The sequence below is a fragment of the Panicum hallii genome, chromosome 5, assembly GCF_002211085.1.
Source record: "Panicum hallii strain FIL2 chromosome 5, PHallii_v3.1, whole genome shotgun sequence".
Classification (NCBI taxonomy): Eukaryota; Viridiplantae; Streptophyta; class Magnoliopsida; order Poales; family Poaceae; genus Panicum; species Panicum hallii.
This window is the reverse complement of record NC_038046.1, coordinates 32,141,614-32,152,336: the sequence shown is the minus strand read 5'-3', so window position 1 is coordinate 32,152,336 and position 10,723 is coordinate 32,141,614. Positions and strand designations below refer to the sequence as shown.

General features: G+C 43.1%; 1 protein-coding gene across 1 annotated transcript; it reads right to left on the bottom strand.

Annotated features, from left to right (window-relative positions):
- Window positions 1–5,976: 5,976 nt before the first annotated feature.
- LOC112891862 (pyrrolidone-carboxylate peptidase-like) lies at window positions 5,977–10,072 on the bottom strand. The gene is given in 8 exon segments (XM_025958854.1): window positions 5,977–7,734; window positions 7,826–8,083; window positions 8,690–8,737; window positions 8,834–8,938; window positions 9,331–9,407; window positions 9,410–9,464; window positions 9,467–9,627; window positions 9,841–10,072. Coding segments are annotated over 6 exon segments (645 nt in total). The 5' UTR covers window positions 9,587–9,627; window positions 9,841–10,072; the 3' UTR covers window positions 5,977–7,734; window positions 7,826–7,843.
- Between the last annotated feature and the right edge of the window lie 651 nt (window positions 10,073–10,723).

Sequence of the window (10,723 nt, the reverse complement as noted above, 5' to 3'; positions counted from 1 at the left end):
GGAGTGCTTGAATGTTCTTGGAGGTGTTCTTCATAAGAAGAGTCAGCAAGAAGTGAGGAGGGGGCTGAGGATATAAATACCTGAGCCCAAAAACTAGCCGTTAGTGTGCTGGTTATGTGATTGTCGGAACTTTCGATAAAGGATCGGAATTTCCAACCCTATTAAAAACAGCCGGCCGAGAACCTCTTGTCAGAAGTATCTTGCTACTTCCGGTAGGTATCAGAACCTGACCCCCTGTCAGAACTTCCGACAACTGCAGAAACTGCAGGAACACAAAGTGAAGTGTGTGATTTGTGTCTCTATTGGGTGGTTAGCATCTCAATTAAGCACTTTGACATTTTCAATCTATCCATTCGCATCCCTCTTAATAGTATGGTGTTTTCTATACTTAAATTCAAAATAGAAAATAATAAAGATCTTCTTTTGAAGCTCAAACACCGTCTTTTAAGAAAATTAGGCGTCTTTTCTTTCTCTTTTTCATTTCATCAAATTTTAACATATCCATAACTCGATAAACTCATTAGCTTCTTAATTATGCATGTCATCAACACCAAAACCCACTTAGGGGGCCAAATGCACTTTCAATCTCTTCCTTTTTAGTGATTGATGACAACACAATTAAGGCTCACAAATAATATAAATTGAATCATTTTAAATCCAATCATATAGTTGAACTTCCCCTTAATATGTGCATTTTTCAAGATAGAACCAAGAATGGCCTCAAATGCCATTTGCACATATTAAAAGAGCTCCCCTTATTATCACCATAATTTGGCTGGGCCAGAAGGTGGGTCATGAGCAAGATGGGCTCAAAGGATAATTGTAATGGGCTTGCGAATCGGCTCCTGCGCGGGCGGTTTAAGGCCAGATTGGCCATGTATCTAGTTTAAGTTAGTTTAAATATAGATAGTCAGGATTCGTGTCGTAGTCGATCAGGATTGGTTAGGAGAGGCAAGTCTCCAGACTATAAATATGTACCCTAGACTACGAATAAAAACAATAACAAGCATTCGGAAACAACTCTCGGTGCATCGCCACCCCTGTTTTAGGGTTTTCTCCGGGTAAGTGCTATGCGGCCCCGATCACGCCTCGCGTGATCGGGGCAGCATTGTACCCGTCTGTTATCTTTGTGTTCCTCGTGTTGAAGCGTTGTTGATGGCGAGTAACACTAGTTATCTTAACATTTATAGGGATGCATCGGCTTTTTATACTGTATCCGTACATTATTCATCACCTGTAAACATTTAGTTGTCTTCGTGCCCGATCCCGGGCGTAAGAGCAGCACCTTGCTCTATTTCGATTAGTAGATCCAATCTGTTATGGTTAGTCTTTATTTATTAAAGATTTGGTTTAAGATCTACATGATTAGATTCTTCAAACAAGTTAAATGATCCGGCAATACGTTTGATGCTTTACATTAATCTAAAGAGAGATTGTTCCGGAAATCGGCTTTCTGTTGGTTTTTAGGCCTCTGTTTAGGTTATTGTTCTGTTACCTTTCGTATTTGTTAGGTTTAACTACGTATAGGATGTTCTGGTTATGTGGTGAAAGCTTTAACCATTTTAGATTGAATTAGCTTATTGATTACAGAGCAAGTTTATATTAGTATCAGATATATGCACTTTGTTTAGATATATAGATCCGATCTGATACTGGGAGACAATCGGCTCTTTACAGCCGATATCAGGGATCACCCGATGAGCCGATCATGGCTCGGACTAACGTTTGAACGTGTCTGTGCATGCAGGAAACTAATTGAAACCACATCTACACCTTCCTGATCAGGTATAGGTCAGGTGGCACGCCTAGCAGATCAAGACGCCAGGTCGTGTTCTAGATCATGTGCCGTTGACCGAGGGATCGGGGCCCACCAGCAGTACTGGGAGCCTCCTGGCTCCTCGTGTTGCCTATCGCTACTCGCCGGTGGGTTTTGACCGATAACACATTCTAGCACGCCCAGTGGGACCATCTTCATCGACTACATCAACTTCCACCGCCAGTATGTCAAAGGAAAACTCAATCACATACGAGGAGCTTTCCGCTGAGCACAAGCAGAAGTATGATGAGATCAAGGCTCTCTTTGAAGCCGATCTCATCGGCTCTTTTGAGAGGACCCGCCACCACGGCATCAGGTGGAAGGGGTTCTCACCTGAAGGCGCTCTCGATGAAGTGGATCTATCTACCTCTTCAGAGGAGCGCACCAGAGCTCTACGCCAGGAGGTGAACTACATGGTGGCTCATTCATTGCATCGGCACTCAGAGAGCCTGGTGAACGCTTTTGAGCGTGTCGCGCTGTGCGTGGTCCAAGAAATCATGAAGAATCAATACTCTCCATCGGGACCTGCCCCAATGAGTCACAAAGGAGAATTGCCGTTCCAGGCCAAGCCACCACTGCCCTATACATTCACGGCTCCAGAATCGCAAGGTTCACCGGCATACGTCGTCTACAAGATGGGAGATGATCCTGTGGACCATCAGTTTTTCAGTGAGCCGCCTAAGAAAATTCCATATGGCTATATGTGTGCATATATACCGGACAACAACAACTCGGTATATTCGGCGCAATGGGCTGTTGAAGGAATGTCTGGAATAGATGCCAATAAGCAAGCATGGCTACCTAAATATGCCACTGGGCCGAGTCATGATAGCACGCACTTGGCCCTAGGAGTTTAAACTGTGGACCAGATTAGTACCATCTTGAGGGATTAATTTGGTATTTTACCGAAAAGGCGAGCGATCGGCTATACTAAGCCGTATCCAAATGAATATGACTTGATCCCTCTGCCACCTAAGTATCGGCTCCTTGAGTTCATCAAGTTCAGTGGGTCGGAAGGGTCCAGCTCTATCGAGCATGTGAGCCGATACTTGGCGCAATTGGGGATGATCTTAGTGTCGGATCCTCTGCGAGTAAGGTTCTTCTCGTAGTCTCTTATAGGGCCAGCCTTCGGATAGTACACTTCATTGGGTCCTGACTCGATCCGCACATGGAAGCAGCTGGAGGAGTAGTTCCACATCCAATACCACTCGGAAGCTGCGGAGGCTGGGATTGCCGATCTGGCGCAAGTCCGGCAGAAGCGAGGGGAAACTGTGGCAGAGTATATCCAGCACTTCAAGGAAGTCAAGAATCTATGCTATTCAACCCGAATTTTAGAAAAATAGGCAGTCGAGCTGGCATCCTTGGGACTAGTGAAGCCGATCAAGGATCTGGTCTTTCAATTGGAATTCAATTCTTTGGCGCACTTGGTGTAGAAATTGACATCATATGAGCAGCGCCACCTAGAATTGTACCAGGATAGGTTCAAGCGTCAGGTAATATTGATCGACGCAAAACACGCTGAAGATTCTAGGGATGATCAAGAGGTAGCGGTTGCAGAGTGGACTCGGGGGGCAAATCCCGTGTCCTGTAAGTGGGTGAAGCAGCAAGGACCTGCAAAGGATTTTGATTTCGACATAAGCAAGGTCGAGCAGATATTTGATCTGTTATTAAAGGAAAAGCAGTTGAAGTTACCTGAAGGCTGTAAGTTTCCTACAGCACAAGAGCTACAAGGGAGGCCATACTGCAAATGGCATCATTCTTTCACCCATAACACCAGCGACTGCAAAGAACTCCATCGACAGATCCAATCGGCTATTAAGCAGGGCCGATTGATCTTAGGTCAGTATGCCATGAAGGTCGACACTCAACCTTTCCCAAGCGTGAACATGGTAGAGGGTTGTAACCGATCTGCTCGACGACAATTGGATTTCGCATTTGGCATCAATATGGCGGGGCCTGCGCCACGTCGCTATGCAAGGAAGGAAAAGGCTGATCCCTGCGATCGACCCCAAAAAGGGGAAAAGGAATACATCACTGAAGAGTGGCGTCCTAAGCCAACAAGAGCCGATGCGAAGACATCGGCTGACGTGCATATGGTGTTTGTACTCCCTGCGGAGTTCTATGCCCAAAGCCGTGAAGAGTTACTAGTAGCCCAGCTTTACTTGGGGCCGCGGCCAGTCATATTCGAGAAGCCCCGATTAAAGAATTATAAGCATTTGAAGGCTCTATACCTCAAGGGTTACATCAACGGTCAGCTTGTCAACAAAATGTTGGTCGACACCGGTGCAACGGTCAACATAATGCCATACTTAGTGCTGCACCGGTTGGGGCATTCTACTATACTTAGTGCTGCGCCGGTTGGGGCATTCTACTAGAGATTTAATCAAGACCAACGTCACGTTGAGCGACTTCAATGGCTAAACATCAGAGGCACAAGGCGTCCTTAATGTGGATCTGACCGTAGGAAGCAAGACTGTCCCCACCTCTTTCTTCGTCGTCAACAGCAAGAGTACTTACACCATCCTACTTGGGAGGGATTGGATTCACGCCAACTGCTGCATTCCTTCCACGATGCACCAATATCCGATTCAGTGGGATGGAGATGAAGTAGAGGTGGTCCATGCCGATGATTCGATCGAGATTTCACACGCCGCCGTGAGCATTTGGGACACAGAAGATCAAGAGCCGATTTTAGGAATCAGTTTGGAAGGCTGTGATCGCGTGGAAGCTATAAAAAATGGGGTGAGGCTGATCTTATCCACTGGCCTTACAGAGTAGACGAAACATCAAGAGCGAGCTATTCTGACGCACTTGGCAAGGCCAATCCCTGTGATCGGTCCCAAAAAATAAAATATAAACTCCTGATGACAAGTGTATTGCATAATAGTGGCAATTGCAAGGAGGCCCGCTCTAGCAGCCGGCCATACATCAATTGTAAAGTTTCAAGGATTAATGAAGATTATAAGGCGGCCGATCTTAACGATCGGCCGAAACTCTTTTCATCACATTCTTTGTTCATTTGCAGCGTTGACTTGACAGATGACGGAAAGCTAGGATACGGGTTTACATCGGCTGACGAGCTCGAAGAGGTTGATATTGGTCCTGGGGATAAGCCACGACCAACATTCATCAGCAAAAAGTTAAGTCCATGTCTACGAGAGCCGATGATAGCTTTGCTGAAGGAGTATGCAGATTGTTTCGTCTAGGATTACCCGGAGATGCCTGGGTTGGACAGGAGCATAGTCGAGCATCAGCTCCCTCTCAAGAAGGGATTTCGGCCGTTTCAGTAGCGAGCGCAACAAATGAAGGCTGAAGTTCTAGAAGAAGTCAAGAAAGAGGTGGAGAAAATGCTAGAAGCAGGATTCATCAGGCCGTGCAGGTATGCCGAGTGGATTTCAAGTGTTGTACCTCTACAAAAGAAGGATGGCCAATGACGAGTCTGCGTGGACTTCAGAGACCTCAACAGAGCTACACCGAAAGATGAATACCCGATGCTCCATGGTAAGAAAAGGATAAAAGGAAGAGGAAGTTAAAAAGAAGGGATACACGGGCAACTAGTTTCGAAGACAACTACAGCAACCGATCCCCGGCAACGGTGCCAGAAATGCTTGTTGGTATTTCTTAACGTTCATAGAAGAATCCGCAAGCGCACGGATATATCGCTATAGCACTTCACCCGAGAGTATTCAGGGTATCGTATATTTCTCGAGGAACAAAGGTGTAGCGGTCTGCTAGGTAGTTTATCCAAGGAAAAGAGAAGATAGGATGGTTCTGGGTAGTGTGGTTGACTAGGGATAGAGGTACTTAGGAAGATAAGCTGAGCTATCACTTGCTTGCTTCGGGCACCGACTTACTCCTAGTCTGCTAAGAGTATCCGGCTATTAGCTATACGCCCAACCCAAAAGTGGGGGACTACGAAGGAAGGATAGGGCTATCACCACTTGCCGCCGACCCCGACAGACCGTGGGGAAGGGTAGCAACCAAAGGCAACTTCAAGCCTAGACACCACGCCTACGCTATCGATCACTGCTTCTAACCCCGACCAGACTCCATCTTAAGACTCAAGTCCTTAGGCTAGAAACAAACATTTAAAGAACGAACAATGATCCGCAAGCAAGAGATACCAAAGACTTAACTTCGATAAGAGCTCACCACCGTAGACGAACCCGAATACTTACTCAAAAGATGTTCGTATCCGCCGAGGTACAAGTAGAGGGAGGTCGACAACTCCGACTCTCCTCCTGGACTTCTCCTCCACACACTCCCTAACCTACTCTACAAAGTAGCTCTACAAGGTGGAATCCTCCTATCTTCTTCTTCTCCAAAATTGTGTTCTCCTCATGAGTGAGAGGTCTCCTCCTTATATACTACTCCAAGGGTGGTTCCCAGGTGAACTACACAAGGAAACACTGATAATCGATGTTCCAAAGGCAGTGGAGTCCTTCCCGCTAAGCTGCACCTGGATGGGAACCAGGCCAGGGTTGGCCGACCCTTGGGGTCGGCTGACCCACTGGTGGGCCTCTGGCCACCGCCTTCGAGTGAGTGGCTAGTAGGTGGGCCTTGATCTAATCTTTTGGGTGCTTGCCGCCTTTGGACGTCGGTTTGGCGTGTCGTTGGGTCCTTCTTTGGGTCCTTCTTGTAAGTGTAATACAAGTTATGATCTTTTGTGCATTTTTCGGTGTTTCATGTATGCTACTTTGGGGTATTTTTTTATGGTTGTCTGGAAATCATGATTCACCAAAACTCATGGAAATAGTTAAGAGTTAAAATTTCTTATCTCTAGTTTTGGTAATCTTATTCGAAGTTAATTGATGCAGATGTTGGCGGTTGATTTTCAACTTAAGGACCGCCAACAACACCCCCACACTTGGTCCTTTGCTTGTCCTCGAGTAAGGGTTGAAGGACCGAGGTGGATGCAACTCCTTTGATGTAACCTGCATATAAGTTATTCCAAGCTTTTCCTAGACCTATGAACTATTTTTTTGAGTGTCTACCAAGCTAATCTTAACAATTGAAATTTGGAACGGTTTGAACTTCAGGTTCCTTGGCCTTCCTTGCTTAGAAAATTGGGGGGGTTTTTTCAAAGACAAATATAGCTTATCTCCTCAACTTGTCCTCTCAGATCGCTCTTTTTGTTTGTATCTTTCTCACCAAGGCAAAGTGATGCCTTCTTTCTTTCCTACCTCAAACCATGCTTATGTGGAGCTCAGGGTAGGGAAAGACTGAAGGCATACTTGTTTCTGGTATATTGCTAAGTTAAAGACCGGATCCCAAGGAGAAGCAAGTCATAGTCTTTGATCAAGATGTGCATGTGTGTGGATATTTTTGGTGGATGATGCATGAACTCTTTTTTATGAGCCAGCTCTCTCCCTTTTCATGGGATATGGGCTATATTTCTTCTCTCTCTTTTTTTTTTCTTTTTTTTCATCATGCTTACTTGAGCATTCTTTTATTCCTTCATGCATAGCCCATGTCTTCTTTTCATAATGATAACTTTTGGAGAGACTGGTCAGGTAACAGCATGGAGTTTTATTTTGTGGGCGGATGGATAAAATTCTTGCTATCTTCTAGTGTAGAAGCATAGCAAAGGTGGATACGTGTACGTGATCTTGATCATGGGAATATGAAATATTTCTCACAAAGGGTCACAACAATTTGACAAAGCTTAACAAGAAAACAAGTTGCATTCATAGAAGGTTTTTATTTATTTTAGCATATGGCCTTGTATAGGAATTTTATTGACAATTGAGGAGCCTTGCTGTAGAATTTTCAATTTTATAAAAGAAATCCCAAGTACTTTGCAAGGAAGAGTTAGGTTCCATTCATTCGACCATATCTTAGAAGTCAATTATTAGATAGCATGGATTCCCTATAAAATTTTAGTTCACAAGAGCAATGCGAAAGTCAAGACCATTGATCTGCAAGCAAGAAATCAACAAAATTGAGAAGGATTATAATCAGGCTCTCCCTACAATATAATAAATGGACCAAAAGATTAACTAGACCCACCTGGAAACAAGTTGCTGTCTAGTTCAAGCTAGCAACAGCTTCAAGAAGGGAAGCAACAAAATGCATCTGAACAGCTTCATCAATTGTCGAGAAGAGAGGCACATGCACAAACAAAGATTTGATGCCATGTTCCTCGGCAAAGCGGAGGGAATGATAGTACACATAGTTGCATACAAATCGATCAGCATCATCTGAACGCATCACATCGTGGCCAATCTTTCGAAGCATCTTGACTAATTCATTAACTGGAAGGATAGTCTGATTCATAACAAGAACTTCATCAAAATGCTGTTAATCATATTATAAATAATGCTTGAATAATGAAATCAAAAGTCACTATCCCAAGCCCCAAAGTCGAATTTGTATTGATGTAATGTGTGTATATAAAACCCATTTATCTAGCAAGTAATATTTCTGTAACAAGGAACAATATTTTGATTCACATGTACGACATGCAACCAGAATACAGTTTCTCTGTTCCAACAACTCTTATCAAAACTGGTATCAATGATTTTCAGTATGGAGAACATGCTGTGGTTACCTAAAATATAATTTCTTGCTGCAATCAGGTGACGACAGACATTTATCATACTCCTTTTTTTCTCACTGGCTGATGCTATATGATTCAAAAAGAACTAAACAAGAAAGGTAAAGTTTCCAGTACTACAACCAGAGTTTTTTTTCTTTTTTTTTTTTGCATGTACAACAAAAAACCACTTGTCAAGTAGCTCAGTTATGAACTTTGCTACCTTTGAAGGTAAAATACTGTCAGAGATAATATTCACAGGAACAGAATTTCATGCAACAAGACATCAAAGAAAATATGGCTGCAATTTCTAGTTATAATTCATACTTGACAATTACCTTTCTAATCCGTGAGATGTTTCCGTCAGATGGTACAATAGGGACGCTCTGCATAGAAACAATGAAGCAAATAAAACATATAGAATGAAAATATTTGTTTGAATATGTAGATAATGAAAATAGACAATTGGGCAATAACGCAACCTGAGGTTTCCATCCTAACTCATCAGGACAAGCGAATGTGGTATCATTAACAGCTTGATTCTCAAGCGCAAATCTTGGTAAACCACCACTGACCCCAAAGTGGATCTGAGAAACAATCCATACGAAAATTCATTCATGTGGCATTGGATACAACTAGAAACTTTTATGACCTTTTCAGGGATAAAACATGACAACACAAGAACGGAGGTGGATGGCAGCTGAAGCATTGGTTTCCAGTTATCTATATGTTTTTTCGCTCAGAAATTTCTCTGTAGCAATCTGGGCATCATACAACATAAATATTAAAAAATTTAAGTGGAGCTTTGCTGTAAGACAAAGTAAATCAACTAGCAACAACAACCAACATCAGCTGCACCCAAGAGTAGAGCTTCAGCATTAGATTACACGGTCAAATGCATATTCTGTTAAAGGAAAGCTGCTTCACCTAGCATGATATTAGCACAGGCTATCAAATATAGAATAAGGTGAGCACTAACCCAAATTATTTGCGACCCTTCCTCTCTGTCTGAAATAGCACACTCTAAAACTTCATAAAGTGTGCCAAGTGCACCTGCCCTGCAACCTTGAGAACTGTGCAGCTTCCGAGTACAAGGTTTTTTGGCAAAACCCTTTCTTTTCCATATAAGATTGAATATTGCGCACTATTTTCTCAGTTGGGTTCTCAGGAACTCCAATAAACTTCTTGAATCCAGTAACATGGACAGTCACAACTGAAGGTCCTTCTGATCCCATTTAAACTTTTAAGAATAGCTAAACAACAAAGAATGGTTTCCCTATAACATGAATTGAACAATGATCAATAAATGGGAAATTTCAGCAAAGAGCACACTCAACAGTTGCACAGGCCAGAGGGGGCCGTAATCTGAATTGAACAACATAATTTGGATTCGGTTCATCATAGAAACAGGCAACCTGTAAACAGATCTATCTATCTCCAAGAACAAATTACTCCAAGAAAATAAAAGGCATATAGTTAGGGTTCTTACCAACGAAAGAAAAAAATGAAAGTTGGATCACCGATCCAATCGACACGGCGGCCGGGGAGTACTACTAGCTCCGGATGCCTCCCGTTTGTCTTCTTCAATGGGACCACCAAGGGTTGGCCTGGTCACTGCCGTTCTTTCAGCGGAAAGGAAGAGGAAGAGGCCGGCGCCGCCACCACGGTGGTGTTTGAGCGGAGGAGACTCGGACTCCCAAGTTCGGTCAACCGAAGTAAAGCCCACAGTTCGGCCCAGCACATCGTCTAGTTTTTGTTAGGTTATATATTTTTTTCCTTTGCATGTTTATTTCTTCAAAAGATAATTTAATACATCCATCTTCCGTTATCTATTCTAGATCTTTTCTGATTATTCTCTATTGTTTATTAAGCCTCAACAGTGCATGATGCTTGTGTGCTGAAGCAGGAGGGCATTCGAAGGGGTAATGATATAAATATTATTTGAGTTGCTTCGTTATGGTGAGTTGATCATACAGAGCTTTTAACTTCGTTTGCATATTATCTTTATTTATACGACTAGAAAGTAACCCATTTCAATAAATAACAACTACATCTATCTCAAAAGTAGGTGAACCAAAATACTATTTTCAGAACAAACATCATGTCCATTCTCATGATACCTATGATAATAAACTTTTTTTTTAACAATGCACTACCGGATTATATATTAACAGAGAAGGAGAAAATACAGAAACAAAGCAAAAAAAACCACCACGGCCACGGAAGACAACGAATGTGACCACACAACGACCACATCTAATACTGCTGGCAAGACCAACACTGTATTGGCATGCCAAGTAAAAAACAACAATGGCAAAATGGAGGGTTCTCCATAGCGATGCGTTCAAGGAGGAGAAACGATGTCACGGACG